The 15,433-nt window shown below is 65.1% G+C and overlaps 2 protein-coding genes and 1 pseudogene across 2 annotated transcripts; 2 read left to right on the top strand and 1 right to left on the bottom strand.

Annotated features, from left to right (window-relative positions):
• Positions 1-1,015: 1,015 nt before the first annotated feature.
• On the top strand, positions 1,016-2,760 carry LOC119003090 (G-protein coupled receptor 35-like). Its single transcript, XM_037069250.1, has 2 exons — positions 1,016-1,379; positions 1,509-2,760. The coding sequence occupies exons 1-2, from the start codon at positions 1,189-1,191 to the stop codon at positions 2,431-2,433; spliced, it is 1,116 nt and encodes a 371-aa protein (XP_036925145.1). The 5' UTR covers positions 1,016-1,188; the 3' UTR covers positions 2,434-2,760.
• A 3,988-nt stretch (positions 2,761-6,748) lies between these two features.
• Positions 6,749-8,261, top strand: LOC119003095 (G-protein coupled receptor 35-like; annotated as a pseudogene).
• Positions 8,262-9,462: 1,201 nt separating this feature from the next.
• Positions 9,463-13,736, bottom strand: LOC119003091 (aquaporin-12-like). Its single transcript, XM_037069251.1, has 3 exons — positions 13,090-13,736; positions 10,619-10,735; positions 9,463-9,877 (listed from the first exon to the last, which is right to left on the bottom strand). The coding sequence occupies exons 1-3, from the start codon at positions 13,694-13,696 to the stop codon at positions 9,672-9,674; spliced, it is 930 nt and encodes a 309-aa protein (XP_036925146.1). The 5' UTR covers positions 13,697-13,736; the 3' UTR covers positions 9,463-9,671.
• Positions 13,737-15,433: the final 1,697 nt, after the last annotated feature.

Genomic DNA, 15,433 nt, shown 5'->3' with positions numbered 1-15,433 from the left:
GGGGGAAGGCCAGCAGTGAGTTCCAGCAGGTTCCGGGCTTGAGGTATAAAGGCAGGTGACACAGAAAAGGGACGGAACAGGCCACGCCCCCCAGCTGCTGGAGGGGGAGCTGGAGGCCTGGGGAATCTTACTCCCGGGAAAGGGCTTGTGAAATCGTAATTGCTAGCAAATGTGCCATTTTAAATTCAAAAGACCTGGGATGGCTGGTTTGCCGAATCTTTCTGTTCTTGGTGGAAACTGCTCCTGCCTGGCTGTGGTCTGTGTCAGCAAGTCCCCAGGGGGCGGCAGCCTGGAGGCACTAATGAGCCTGATGACTCAGCAGACACTGGGCTCTGGATGTTTCCTCCCTCCCGTGTGTGGGAGTGAGTGGGGGCGGGGGCGGGGGGAGGCTGGGTATGGGAGCAGAACCAGCCCAGCCTGGCCCTGGGCCGCCCTGGGGGACTGACCACCTTCCATTCCCCACCTAAAAGGCAGGGAGCCCCCAGAGGGCCTGTTCTCGTGGGGGAGGGAACAGGTCCCTCCAGCCAGAGGAGTCAAGGTGGGGCTGGGAGGAGGTGTGAGGGCGGAGGTGCCCTGTGCCGCTGGTGAGAGGGCACCGAGGCCGGCACAGCTCAGGGTGAATCCGGACTCCATCTTGGCACTGGGTGCAGTGGAAGGAAGGCCAGGCCCCTGACCCCGTCCCCCTGCCCCGGTAGGCTGGTCCTGGCCCCCCCAGGCTGCGTGCTGGAGCACGTTCAGGGGACCAGAGTCCAGCGTGGGCAGTAGAGGGTGAGGCTGGGCAGAGCTTCTGGTGAGGAGGAGGATGGGGCAGAGGCAGCCCAGCGCCGCCCTGACCCAAGCCTGGGCCTGGAGGGGCCGAGCCCCACTAACTGCTCTGACCACAGGGAGCTCGGGGCTCCCTGCCCCAGATGGGGCCAGGGTGGGCCTCAGCGCCCGGGGTGGGGGAGTTCTGGAGGTCTGAGGGGGTGCTGACCAGAGCCAAAGCCCCTGTTGTCCTGGGCCTCTGCTGCCAGATGGCTGGGGGTGGGGTGGGTGTGTCCGCTCTGCTGGGTCCGGGCATGGGTCAGAGGTGGGCGCTCCTGCAGCCAGGTCCCGGGAGAGGCAGAAGGGCTTCGTCCTCCACCCGCCCCGTAGTCACCGCACCAGGCTCCCTGTCTTGAGCTGGCTCTGTTGGACTCGAGGCGGACGATGAGTTCCCAATGTCCGCTCTGCCCAGTAGCAGGCCCGGCCCGGGGCAGCAGGGGGTGCTCCAGAGAGGGCGAAGGCCTGGGTCTGGGTCTGGGCTGGCTCACGATGCCACCCTGCTCCAAAGGGCATGGTCTCCCTGCCTGTCCCCTGGGCAGGGGTCCGGCCTTGGGGTCTGTGAGTTCCTCGGGAGGGTGAGTTTTGGGTGCCTGGGTGGCGGTGGGGTTTCACCTGCTGAATCCCTGGCCAGAGGTGGGAGGGGCTTCGCCAGCCCCTAGGCCCGGCCTCCTGCCCGCCCCCTGAGCCCAGATCGCCTCTTGCAGCCCCAGGACCATGAACGGCAGCTTTTGCTCCGCCATCTTGCTGCCTCCGGTCAAGTACATCCACAACGCCTACCTGGGCCTGGTGCTGGTGCTGGGCCTGCTGCTGAACGCCCTGGCGCTCTGGGTGCTGTGCTGCCGCCTGCGCCGCTGGACGGAGACGCGCGTCTACATGGTCAACCTGGCCGTGGCCGACCTCTGCCTGCTCTGTGCCATGCCCTTCATGGTCTACTCGCTGATGCACAGCCCGCCCACGGGGGACACGGTGCTGTGCCAGGTCTCCCAGAGCGTCTACCTGGTCAACAGGTACATGAGCATCGGCCTGATCACGGCCATCGCCGTGGACCGCTACGTGGCCGTGCGGCACCCCCTGTACGCCCGCAGGCTGCGCTCCCCGAGGCAGGCTGGGGCCGTGTGCGCGGCCCTCTGGGTGCTGGTGGCCGGCTCCCTGGGGCTCCGCTGGGCCCTCAAGGACCAGGAAGGCGGCTTCTGCTTCGGGAACCCCGCCCGGCAGCACCACCAGACCATGGTCTTCTCCCTGCTGGGCTTCTACCTGCCGCTGGCCGTGCTGCTGCCCTGCTCCCTGCAGGTGGTGGCCGCCCTGGGCCGGAGGCCGGCTGTTGAGGTGGGCCAGGCAGAGGCCACCCACAAGGCGGTCCGCATGGTCTGGGCCAACCTGGCCGTGTTTGTGGTCTGCTTCCTGCCCTTGCACGTGGTACTGACATGGCGCCTGGCCACCGGCCTGCACACTTGCGCTACCGTCTACGCCATCCACGTCGCCAGTAGGGTCTCGGATGCCAACTGCTGCCTGGATGCTGTCTGCTACTACTACATGGCCAGGGAGTTCCAGGAGGCGTCCGCCCTGGCCAGCCTCCCTGGCGTCAGGGCCCAGAAGAGCCAGGGCTCTCTGTGTGTGACGGTGGCCTAGGAGAGGAGCATGAGGTTGGGGAGGCAGGGGGCCAGGTGGTGCCGCCTGATGGAGGGCAGGGGAGCCGGTGGCGAGGAGCCCTGGAGTTCGCTGTGGCTGTGGGCCTGGTCCTGCAGTGGGCAGCGAGGCTCTAGGCACGGAGCCTGGGATGGTGGCCACCCCACCCCTGGCATGGAGGACAGACAGGACCAAGGGCTGGGGGACTGAGGCCTGAGCAGGCCTCCCCGCCAGGAACCTGTGACAGGACTGCACCCCTGCTGAGTCCAGAGCCTGGTGCTGCTGTCCACTGGGGCCAGAATAAAGCTGTCCATCGGGGCTGGCCAGGACCGAGCTGTTTGTGCCACCCAGCCTGCACGGCAGGAGTGTGGGGGCGGGGTGTCTCTCCGGGGGATTCTCCATTGCCCTCCAGCCTGCTTCCCACCCACCTGGCTTACTGGCCCCTGAAGCCCAGTGGCTGCCTGGTTTCCTCCTGCTGGCACGGGCTGGGCCCCCTGCACAGATGCCGTGGGTGGGGAAGGGGTGCTGGGAGGAGGTGGCCGGGGTCTGCCCAGGGACACACTCCCATGCTTCGTCCAGGAAGCGGGGGACTGGGTGCCAGGCAGGCAGTTTTGCACAACGGCCGCATCTCCCTGGCCTCCCTGGCGTGGCCGCACGTCCAGGCTCAGGCAGGGCCAGCCTCCCTCACCCCAGCCAGTCTCCCCAGGTGTCTGTACCCCACTCTCGCCCTCCAAGCCTGCTCCCTGTCATCACAGCCCCGCCCTTTTGGGGACAGTTTCCAGCCCCTGGCCTCTGCCACCTCCACCCTCCAGGGTTTTGCTTTCCAAGGAACCGAGGGGTCTGCAGAGTGCCCCCCCCCAGGGCTGGCACGCCCACAGGCTATTGGTGCACCTAGTTCTGTCCTCGGCCAGGTTTGGGGATCAGGAAAACAGGCCAACTGGGCCTGGGACTCATCTCCAGAGCCCTGGCCCTGGCCTCCCCAGCTCCGTAAGATGGAGGAGGGGGTTCCAGATGCCTGTGGGGACCAGCACCAGAAAAGAGCCGTAGACCAAAAGGGCAGGTGCGGCCGCCCCCTGGGCCCCGTGCTCAGCAGGACTCGGTGGCCTCTCTGAGCTTAGAGGGGCAGCTGCTGGGCCCTCAGCCCCAAAACAACCCGCCCACCTCCCGTGGGTGCCCAGGGCCCCCCTCACTGGTTCCTGGGGCTCCCGGCACAGTGGAGGAAGCTGGGTTTTCACAGAGTCAGGCACAGGACGCCGCTTTGCACAGGCCGCAGATGCCCTGGGGAGAGTCTGGGGGTGGTACGCTGCTGTGGGCTGCCCAGCTCCGACCCCGTGGGGACAGCCAGAGGAAGCGTGGGTGGTCAGCTCAGAGTGAGGCCACTCCCAGGAAGTGGTGGCCACTTTCGAGCCTCAAGGCTGGGGTGGACCCAGAGAACTGCCCGGAACCAAGCTGCTTCTGATCGGGAGCTGGGCTTTGTGCAGAACCTGAGTGGCCGGCGATTCTTACACAGACACCAAGGTGCCGCTGGGTGGTGCCATGTCGCTCTGTCCCTGACAGTCTGTGCCATCTGTCTGGCCAGTGCTCTGAGTCTTTCTTCCAGGGCAGTTTGTGTTAAGAAGCCTCTTCCTGTCTGTGCTGGGGTTCAGCGGGCCACAGGTGGTCTGGGGACAAGGCAGCCCGTGGAGGAGGGGCCGGCTGTCCTCCGTCCGGCTCTCAGCAGAGTCCCTCCTAAGCATGTGTCCAGCCTCCCTCAGGAAGACATGTCGGTTAGAGGCAGTGCTGGGGGAGCGAGCGGAGCTGGCCTGGGGAGGCGGTGTGGGCCTCGGGTCGGCCCCCCCGGCCACGGTGTGGGAACCAGGAGCTGCAGGTGTTCACAGTGAAGTTAGACGTGGGTCCCTGAGCTTGGCTAGGAAGGAGCCCAGAGCCAAGAGCTCTACCTAGAAGGGGAAGATTATTTAGAAAGTCACGGAAGTGGAGGAAGTGAGCCGGCTGAGCGGCATGGGCTCAGAGAACGAGGCCCACAGTCAGAAAAGACAGGCTGTTGGGGCTCAGGAAGGAGGACATGAGGTGCAAGGTGCACCCCTGGGGGCAGGAAGTGGGGGAGAAGGTGTGAGTGGGGGGGGAGCTCGAACACGCAGGGCCGGTCCTTCGTCATGGGGGTTTTTACGTGGAGGCCGCAGGGGAGGTCTCCGTGGACTGGGCACCATCACCCCAGGTGTGTCTTTGCAGGGCTGCGGTCCCCGCCCCCAGTGGCTTGGCATGGCCATGGGGGCCTGAGTCCTCACAGCTGGTCCCACTGTCAGCCAGGGTGCCGCCCCCCCGCTCCCCCCAGGTGCTGCGCTTCTCTGGGCGCAGAGCTGACACTCAGCTGAACTGCGACATCACCGCTGCTCTGACCGAGGCCGTGTCCTTGGGTCAGACTCGTTCCTGAGATTACCCAGTGCCAGTCAGAGCCTCGCTGTCCTGGGAGAGCTCCTGGGGGCCCCTTGGCTCCTGCTCTCAGGGGGCTGGGCCACAGGTCTAGCGAATTGAAAGGCAAGGACAGGTCACCCTGCGGGTGAGGGCCGAGCCTGAAGTAGTTCATTTCCAGTTTTGCCCACTGCTGGGCACCTGGAACTTTTCGCCGTGGTGCCGTCCGTACCTGGCCCTTGGCCCCTGCTCTGCTCCTGCCTGTGTCGAGGGTCCTCTGGCCCAGGTACCCCACTTCAGGGCTGCCCCGCCGCCTCGGGAGGGCACCTTGGGATGTGGAGCCCACGGCGGGGAAACCGCGGCCGACTTCCCCAAAGCACCGTCAAAGTCCGACCACACACAGAGGGGCGTGCCGGCCTCCCCATCTCGGTGCGGAGTCTAGGCTAGACAGCACCCAGTCCCCCGGAAGCAAGGCTGTCCTCCAGCCCCCATTCCCCGGGAGAGCACTGACCATGAAGAGACACCCCCGGCACCTACCTGGTGTAGGAGGGGTGCCCTGCCTTGCCCTCAGAGCTGTGCCCCCCTGCAGCACCAGCTCCAGGCCTGAGCAGATGGCCCCTCGAAGCGCCAGGCACCTGTGGGGCACCCGGAGCTGGCGGCCGCCCACCTCACTGTGGGGTTCCCAGAGGAAGTGCTGCTGCCTCTCGCCTGCCCTTCTCCAGGTCCCCCCGGGGGTGCCCCTGGGCAGAGGGGCTGAGTCCCCGGCCACTCTCTGGCCCCTTCCTCCTGCAGGTGGCCTGGCCACGTTCTCCCTGCCACCTCAGCCAGCCAGCCCCTCGGGCCCGGCCCCAGCCGCAGCCGCATCCTCGCTCAGGCCTGCATCCCCCAGGGCTGCTGTGCGGGGCTGGCTGGGGCAAGGCCACCTCCTGCTCAGCCAGAATATGCCCTGCATGGGGGCTCAGAGCCCCTTTGAGAGGGAGATTTGCATACAGGGACTTCCAGAGCACTCTCTGGCCAGCCCACCAGAAAGGGGGTGAGTGAAGCCGGAAGGACAGACGGGCCGTAGCTGCGCCCTGGGCGCCCGGAGCTGACCACGTGGGGCAGGCACGGCCAGGAGGAGCTGCTTGATGCCCTTCTGTCCCAAAGGGGGTCCCTGGGTAGCACCCCACAATGTCTACTATACCTTCCTCCCTTGGACCTCCAGGCGGTGGTCCAGGGTCTCTGGTTCTCCTGTGTGCAGAGGCTGCCCCAGCTCGAGTCCTCAAGGCCCTGGCTGACCCAGGTCAGTGAGCCCACCCTGAGTCAACGCTGTCCCTCTGAAAAGCCTGTCTTGCGCCCGCCCTGCTGGCCACCAGAGAGGCTCCCAGGAGCAGGGTGTGGGGCTGGCCTTCGTGCATCCCCAAGACCTCGCTGGTGTGGGGTGGAGGCCCTGAGCTCTGGAGGAGAGAGCATAGGCCAGCTCTGCCTCCAGAGGACCAGGCCCCCCCTGCTGGGCCATGGCCCCTGGACAGGCCCCCAGGGCTCAGGGGCAGGGTGACCTTGCAGAGGCCCAGGCCAGCAAAGGACCCAGGTTGAGCTGAAGCCTCTGGTCCAGAGGTTCAAAGAGCAAGCCCCACAGAGGCCTTGCCTGGCAGGGTGGGGTGGGGTGGGCCAGGTGGCTGGCCCTCAGTCGGGGGGGTCTCGGGGGAGCCCCTGGGGTTAGAAGAGGGGGCACTCCGATCCAGGTTTGTGGGAGCCCTGGGACTGGCACAGGAAGTGGGGGAGAGGGAGAGGAAGCTGGGGAGTGGGGAGGGGAGCGGGCAGGACAGAGTGACTGCAGTGCCTCCCTCCCCGTCCCCAGGAGAAGCTCCTGAGCCTGCTGGCACCCACTGCCCTGCCCCCACTCCCCGCTCCCACGGACATGGCTCCCATGGACATGGTGTCGCTGGCCAATGCCCCTGCCAGCCGCTTGCGCAGCTGCAGCACAGACAGGGGCACCGCGTCGCAGGTGGCAACCAGCACCTCCATCTGCCTCATCCTGGCACTGGGCCTGCTGCTCAATGTCCTGGCGCTCTGGGTGTTCTGCTGCCGCCTGCACCGCTGGACGGAGACACCCGTCTACATGGTCACCCTGGCCGCAGCCAACGGCCTGCTGCTGCTGAGCCTGCAGGGGTCCTGCACATGCTGGGCCAGGTGCCGGGGGCCCAGGAGGGCGCCCTGTGCAGGGTCCTGCAGAGCTTCCGCCATGTCAACACCTACAGGAGCATGTGGCTCCTCACGGCCATCGCTGCCGACCACTACGCCACCCTGCAGTTCCCGCTGGGGCCTGGGTCCGGCGCAGCCCCTGCCAGGCCGTCCTTGCCTGTGCGGCCCTCTGGGTCCCCATCATTGTGGCTGTGGCTCTGCCCGCGGCCTGGCTGGGCCCAGGGGAGAGCTTCTACTTTGGGAAGGGCCGCACGCGGGGCCCCAGGGCCCTGGTCTTCTCCCTGCTCCTCTTTGTCCTCCCGCTGGTCCTCCTGGGCTTCTGCTCCGGCCAGGTGCTCCGGCCAGGTGCTCTGGCATCTCCTCCGCCGGTGGGCGCAGGCGCGGCCCCGGGCCGCTGCCCCCATTCTCAAGGCCCTCTGCATGGTGACGGCCAACCTGGCCACCTTCGTGCTCTGCTTCCTCCTGCTGCACATGGCCTTGCTGGCCAGGCTTGTGGCCCAGGGGACAGGCACAACCTGCCCCACTGTCCAGAGGGTGGCGGCCTTCGTGCAGGTGGCCCCCGCCTGGCCAGCGCCAACTGCTGCCTGGACGCTGTGTGCTACTATTTTGTGGCCATGGAGTTCCAGGAGGAGGTGGGGGCTGTGCTCGCCAGGCCCTGGCCTTTTGCAGGGAGGGTGGCGGGCGCTGCTGCGTGCGGCCGCCCAGACCTGGGCGCCCAGGAGAGGGCCATGGGAGGGGGCCCCCCCTAGAGCTGCCGTCTTCCCACAGCCACTGTGTCCCTGAGAAGCAGCTGCCCTTGGTGCAGTGGGACAAGGCACTGTCTCGGGCTGTGGGTCCTGGGCCGGCTTCCCCTCTGCAGGTGGGGCCTGGCCACAACATCGGAGGTCTGTGACCTCATGGGTCTTTCTCCTCCGAGTTCAGCCTTTCCTTTGGCCCCCTCATGCTCAATGGCGCAGAGTGACCCCTGTTTACTCCAGGTGACCCTCCCAGTGCCGGACGTCCTGGGAAGGGTGTCACAGGAAAACGGGCCCTCGTCTCTCCTGTCACCTCTGTGTCACAACTAGATACCAAAGTCTGCTGCGACCCGGCTCGGGGGCCTCTCCGCAAGTCTTTGACGCCTGCTGGAGCCCCAGGTTGGGAGGGCGCCTGTCTCTGAGCTGGGTCCCAGTTAAAGAGACACAGCTGCCAAATGAGTTCAAAGAAATTCTTTTTCTTCTCATTAAAAAAAAAAGACTTTATTTATTTTTAGACAGAGGGGAAGGGAGGGAGAAATGGAGGGCAAGAAACATCAGTGTGTGCTTGCCTCTCGTGTGCCCCCTATTGGGGACCTGGTGGGCAACCCAGGCTTGTGTCCTGCCTGGGAATTGAACCAGCAACCCTTCAGTTTGCAAGCTGGTGCTCACCCACTGAGCTACACCAGCCAGGGCCCGAATAGGGTTTTCCCGACAATACTGAAGTCTTCTGGAATAGAGACTCCAACCCTCACACACCTCCAACGGCAGCTGCGCGCCGTGCTTTACTGCGGCGACGCCCATGTGCCCAGTGTCTCCTGCTAATCAGCCGACCAAGTTCACTGCCTGTGCCCTCAGTTTCTGTCCTGGATGCAGCTGTGTGGAGAGCAAAGGAACTTTGCGTGGGGACGTACATGCCAGCCGTCCTCCCACCTCGGGCCCCGTGCCACCCCTCGGGGAGACCCCCTTTCCTTCCAGGGCCACAACCTCTGCTCCGTGTGCCACTGCAGCCCCTGCCCTGGCCCGCGCGGTGCCTTCCAGGAGGGAAGCCGGTCGCCGCCACCCCGTCGACACCCCTGTGTGCTCCGGCCCCACCCAGTCAGGCCCTAATGCAGGGTGTCCCCTGCTCCCCACTTCCAGCAGCCGCACAGCAGGGAGGAGGCCGGGGGTCGGGCTGAGTGCGACGCTGCACTGCCAGGCGGTCGGGGAGCCATGCAAGTGGGTGGGGGTTTCTCTCCCTCCTCCACTGCCTCCTAGAAGCCCAGGTGGGTGACCAGGACCTGTCCTTCTCAGCCAGAAGAGAGGGTGGGGCCTAGGGCTGGGGGTTCCAGGGACCCTGAGCTGAGGAGCCTTTGTCCCCTGGCCTGGGGGGAGGAGGCGGCTGTGACCCCTCCAGCCTGGGGGGAAGCTGGGGTCCTCCCGGAAGGCCCTGGGGTTGGTGGGGGTCTGCCTGGGCCCGAGAGCCTGCAGCTAGCTGCCCTGAAGCTTAGGGTGCTGGTGGGTGGGGGCCTGTGTCTGGCTTGCTCCCCTGCTGCCTTGGGCCCCAGACCCCATCCATGATGTCCCCAGCAGGGTCCAGGGTGTTGGGCCCATTCAGTGCCCCTGGCCCGGGCTGGGCTGCTGGGGTGCCGGGGGCAGCCAGGAGCCCGCTGGGGAGAGCTCTACCTCGGGTTCCCCCTCAGGCCCCTCCCCCAGTCCCGCTCTGACTCTGAGAAGAGGTTGGGCGGACAGAGTGGGAAGACGGAGGTGACACAAACCAGCCTCCACCCTGTGCCCCTCCACTGGGCAGGTCCGAGGACGGTTTATTGACGAGTTTTGGAGGAGGAAGTAGGGGCGATGGTACCCCTCTGCCCAGGGAGGGCCCTGGGTCCAGCCGGTGGCCTGGCCCTCTGTGGAGCTCACTCGGAGCCTGTCCACTCAGCTGGAGCCCAGCGGTGGTTTCCCAAGCCCCCGCCGCCCAGGCTCCCGGCCTCTGCCCGCCTGAGCGGGCGTCCGGGTGTCCTCAGGTCCCGTGGCGGGTTTCCCTTTGGGGGTCCGGTACTTGTTCTTCTGACCATACAACAGGTTCCTCTGGAAAAGGCGGGGAAGGTGGCCGTGGTACAGCAGGACAGCCAGCACCATCCCTGCAGGAGACCGAGGGTCAGGCCGCCGGGCCCTGGGGCTCGTGCGACTGAAGACCACCCGGGCCACACACAGCGGGCCCTCCCTGGGATGGGGAGCCCACACACCTGGCGGGGGTCCTTTCCTGGACACTGCTCTTCCCAGCCATGCCCTTCCTCCAGGGCGCCTACCCCTGGGAGATGGGGATAAGCCACCGGGAGTCCCTGTGATCTGTGGACCACCATCTGGGGACCTGGGCCCAGCATGCTTTGCACCAGAGTTCACAGCCACTGGTGGAGCCTGTCTGGCCACTCTCTACCCAGGCCTCCTCGTGGTGGCAGAGGCTGGGGAGCGCGGTGCACAGGTCAGGGAGGCTGGCCGGCTGTGAGGGTCCCCGCAGGGGACACAGGGAGCCCTGCCGCCATATCGTCCCCTCCAGGGGCCCAGACCCTCTGTGACCAAGTCCAGACTCAGGCCACTCCCAGCCCCTCTCCCAGGGTGGAAAGGGAGTGGTCACCAGCCCCACTGAGGAGTGGCCTCGGTGTCTGGATCGCAGGGCGGAGCCCTCAGGCCCCGTGAGTGGCAGCGGCCTGGGAACACTGTCCAGCCCCCCCCTCCCCGCAGGGCCCCTCTGTCAGGAAGCAGCCCCTGAATGGACCCCACCCACCAGCTGGACCCCAGGGGCCAGATGCAGGGGTGTTATCTGTCCCTGCCCCTCGACCATGAGCTCCTACAGGACCGCAGTGTGCCCTGTGGGCCCTTACCTGTCAGAGGGCCCAGCCAGTACACCTGGGCATACTCTCGCAAGGTATGCCCATCGCAGTGGAAGGTGACTGAGGCAGCCAGGGCGGGGTTGAAGAAGGCAGACGTGAGGGGCCCGGCTGTGGAGGAAGCAGCAGATCAGCCTGGACGAGGCCCTGCCCTTGGCTCAGCCCCTCCTCCACCCCCTGCAGGGTGGGTGGCGGCCCGGGCAGGGGCGTCCCTTGGCTTCGAGATCGGGGAGCAGCTCAGCGAGTCTCTCCAGGGATGTCCAGCATCCATGCTGACCTCCCGTCCCTGGGGGGACTCACTCCCCCCCCCTTTTCTAATACCTCCCGCCTCCAGGGCTGTGGCCTTTGAGAGACAGACAGACAGACACAGGGAGGCAGAACCACAGAGACGGGCCAGGCCACACCAGGGTCGCACTGTGCTGGAGGGAGAGGGGAGATCTGGACCTGCAGCCTGGGCCCCAGAGAGCAGGGCCCTCCCCAGCAGGTCTGCGTCTCGGGGAAGGCAGGCGGCCGCATAGACTCGGAGCCCAGAGCCCCACCCCTGGGCCCTACCGGTGGGGCGCTGGCTGTGTGGGAGGCACCCCGGGGGCCACCCCAGGGCAGGAATGCAGGTGGTCTGGTCGCAGAGCACTGTCCCCTCCATCCCCCACAGGCTCAGCTGAGCCTGGGGTTCCCCGCCCGTGCCGGCCCTAGTGGCAGCTCACAGTGTGTGCCTGCCCCAGGAGGGGTTGGCAACACGGGCAGTGAGCCCTCGGTGCTGGCTCGGCCCTCACTGGGCACCCCACGTGGAGATGTGTCACGTCCAGCCCCAGTGCCAACCGTGCTGCCTGACAAAGTCCGAGCGTGGGGAGGACGACTTCACAGAAGCGTGTTCCGGCCTGGTGGACGTGGCAGGAATGGATATGTGGTGTTGATCTTAATCTTGCTGTCTCTTGGTGTTCTAACCTCTACTTTTCTGATAATTTGGAATCTCCTAGAAATGCTGACCATTCTCAGAGCTGAACAGCAACTAGGTCGGGCTGAGAACAATATCACCTTGGCCTTTCCCCAAAATAACCCCTCCTTCCCTGACCTGATTAAGCAGCTGTAGGATATGATGACATCAGCCAGTAGGGGGCCTGGAATACCCAAGGCAGCCCCTTAAGTAAGTCCCGAGGCAGATCCCCTCTAATGAAACAGCCCCTGAATGTCTAGAGTTGTTGGAATAACAGCCCCTCCTTTACCTTGAATAGGGACATGTATCTATTAGAATTAGACAGGCAAAGAAACAGGAGAAGCTAGTTAGCTATTAAGCATGTAGAAAACAGTTACTAGAGAAATAGTTTATAATACACAGAAATATTTTAGATAGAAAGATAGATAGCTAAGTTAGACATTACAAAGGCTTATAATGAGTTTCCTAACCTCTGCTCGGTCTAGCGTATCGTTTTGTCCCATGACTAACTCTAAGAACTTTGATAAATAATAGGACATTTAAACTTTGTACATAGAGCCATTTTAAGTTGTCTGATTAATAGTTCTCCTGGTCAAAATAATTTTGTTCAACATAATCGAAATTATGGGAACTTTCGTACTTTTCCTGGTTACCTTTGTATTGATTTTTTTCTGCTTAACTGATCATGCTATGCACCTGTAAATGTGAATCACTACCAGAAATGAAAATATAAAAACCTGCTTGTACTTGCAATAAACGGAACAGTGCTTCACCTGCCTTTGAGCTGTGTAGTTGCCTGTTACCCAGCGCCGACGCCTATCCTCACCTCCAGGGACCCCTGGGCCCTGCTGAGGCCGGGCTGCGGCAGAGATGGGGGTGCTCGGCCTCGGCCCCTTCCTGCCGTGTCTCCCCTGCCTGGAGCCTGACCTACTGCAGGTGACCGGTCTGCAGTCAGCGGTCATGGGTGCCCCTCACGCCCAGCACAGGAGGCGCCCCGGCCATCTTCCTGGAAGGTCCTGCCCGACCCCAGGAGACCTTTTCTGAGAACTGAACACAGAATGGGGCGCTGGCTGAGGCCGTGGCCGGAGGCCCAGGGCAGCTCCCACTGGGCCTGAGGGACCCCAGGAGAATGTGGTCAGGAAGCTCACCTGGGAGGGTGAGCCTGACCCCCGAGAGGGGTTGGGAGCCTGCTGCCACCTCAGGGTGGGGTAAGCGTTGGTGCCAATAGGGAGGGAGAAATGTCAGCACCTGGTGGCCTCGGAAGGGGTGACTGAGCCTGGGCCCCACCCTGGAGAAATGGCATTGTCCCCCGCCACCTGAGCCCGAGTGTGGACCTTCTGGGATGAACATGAAGATGTCGGATCGTGGAGAGGCCCAGCCAGCAAGGACCGTCCTGAGGGGGCCACCCTCCTGCTGTGTCCAACCCAGCTGGTCATCACCCCACCCCAGCATCCCAGGACGTGGCCCCCCCCTTGGCCAGCAGCCCCGGGGCAGAGGTCCGAGTGCACCTGCTGGGGACCCCAGGTCTCACCTGTGTAGGCCGTGACGGTGACCAGCAGGGCCACGGCCAGCACCCTGTAGGGGGGCAGGCTGTTCCGGAGGCGGAGGAGGCTCAGGTGGAAGAAGAAGGCGCAGGCGCCCTCCACCAGCGTGCCGAGGGGCACGGTCGTGCGCAGGGCCGAGCTGCAGTGGGCCTCCATGAGGTTCTTCAGGACGTGCAGGTCGCTGAGCTCCCAGGCCCAGTACCGCCGGGTCATGGCGCAGGCCGCCTGCACACCCAGTGCCTGGGCCACCAGCCTCAGCAGCGTGTCGGGCAGCGTGGCCTCGGCCAGGAGCAGCTCCTGCAGGGCCACCGCAGGGTTGGCTGACGCGCCGTCGAAGGTGGCCCCGTGCACCAGGAAGAGCAGGAACAGCAGGGTCAGCAGCAGGTCGAGCCCGAGGCCCCCGGCCCAGGGGCCCAGCTCCACCAGCGCCCCCAGCTCCAGGCAGCAAGCCCCCAGCTGGGCCGCGCCGACCACCTCCCGGGCGAAGCTGGTGTAGATGCCTTCAGGGAGCAGGGCCTTGGACACTCTCCTGGCCACCTGGCAGAGGGCGATGGTGGCCAAGAAGAATGAGAGGGACACGTTCAGACCAGCCATCGGCCCAGGGGCTCTACTAGGAGCCGGACTGAGTGGGGACCTGAGCCCACGTGTCAGGGCCTGGCCCACCCCAGGTACAAGGGTGGGAAGCTGTGGACGTGTCCACCTGGGCTGGAGTCCTGGGAACACCACAGCTGCACCCTCACCTCCAACCCACCTGGGGCCAGCGCCTGAGCAGAGCTGGCAACGCCCACAGCTTCTCCCCTGGGGCCAGCGGCTCGCCAGGACGTTCCCCCCACCCCAGCGGCCCAAGGCCTAGACAGGCCGCACACAGCTGTGACTCACACCCAGGCTCCTGGCTCCACAGCCCGGCAGCTCTCACACCTGGGCCAGGTCCCCACCTGGGCGAGGGTCCCCGGCCCTGCCTGCACCGGGGCCACATGCCACCAGTCCCCTCCATGAAGGCAGCCATCTGGGGGCCAGGCCTCCCCCACAAGGAAACCAGGAGGGCCCCACCAGGGCTGCTCCAGGCACCCCCAAATCTGAAAGGGCAGAAAGGCCCACCTCGCCACACAGGGCGGCTGGTCTGCACGGCGGCTCAGATGAATGTGAGTGCTTTTCTAAGGAAGTAGAGCAGCCAGCCGGGGAGCTCAGAGTTTCACTCTGACCCCAGGACATGACGCACTGGAGGCCCGGGCCCCTGGCGAGTTGGGGGTCACCTGTGAAGGCCACCCCACGCCCCACCCAAGTGTGGAATGGGCCCCTTTCCAGAGGACACTGCTGGGCCACTGCCCTCCGGTCCAGAGGGGCTGGGGAGGTGGGGACAAGGCCGCAGCGCTGGTGTGATTCTCCCTCCTGAGCGTCCGGCTGAGCAGAGGCTTGTGGAGGAGGTGCTGAGCCGGACGTCCCCTGGGGGCACCTTGGTCCTGGCCCTGTTCCAGCTGCACCCTGGCCGCCCTGCTGACCTGTGGACCCGCGCTCTGGGCTGGCCCTCCTGGGTGCTGTGGCATGTGGCCCAGGTGCAGGGTCCACCCAGTGCGGCCCGCGCCCTCCTGCACCAGGGCTTGCCCGCCCCTCCCCCTCATTCTGTCCCGTTTGTTTTTACTCTTTCAACCTGACCCCTGTGCTGAGACCCGGGAGGGGCCACAGCGGGGAGGACCGGGGCCAGCTCTTTCCCCGGTTGTGGCAGCAGGCAACTTGGAGGGCCAGCACTTCGCCAGAGGGGCAAGGTGAACGCCAACAGGAGCCACCGCCCCCCCCCCCACCCGAGTCCACGACACTCACTGCAGAACCCGCAGCCGGCGCCAGGCCACAAACCGCCGCACGCACGCAGGCCCCGGGCCAGAGTTCGGTTATTCACACGGATCATCCAGGTCAATTTGTTCTTTATTTGCAGACTGTTTGATTTTTATGTAAAACTTCAAGCGAAGCACATCAGTCATCTGAGGGCTCTTCCGTGCCTCGCGGCAAACACATACACCCGGTGACCCACGCCGTTACCAAGACAGGGACCGTTTCCTCACCCCGGAGGCCCCTCACGCTCCTTCCTGGTGACGCTCGCCCACTCCTGACTCCTGTTACCGGGCTTGCGTTTCGTGTGGACGGGGACCATCGCGGGGACGTCTGTGAGGGGCGCCCTGCGTGCTGCCGGCCGCGTCCTGCTCCTGTTTGCTGCCGAGCGGCCGTCCACCTAAGGAAGACCACAGCCCGAGTGTCGTGTTGCTGCTGGTGCAGGGTGAGGGTCTTTTCGGTTTTTCTTGACACGAGGAAAGCTGCCATGAGCACTTTTGTGTAAAT

This window comes from Sturnira hondurensis, unplaced genomic scaffold (genome assembly GCF_014824575.4).
Source record: "Sturnira hondurensis isolate 20B ecotype Veracruz unplaced genomic scaffold, ASM1482457v3 Scaffold0018493, whole genome shotgun sequence".
NCBI lineage: Eukaryota > Metazoa > Chordata > Mammalia > Chiroptera > Phyllostomidae > Sturnira > Sturnira hondurensis.
The sequence above is the reverse complement of the archived record's forward strand: the minus strand, read 5'-3'. Positions and strand labels throughout refer to the sequence as shown.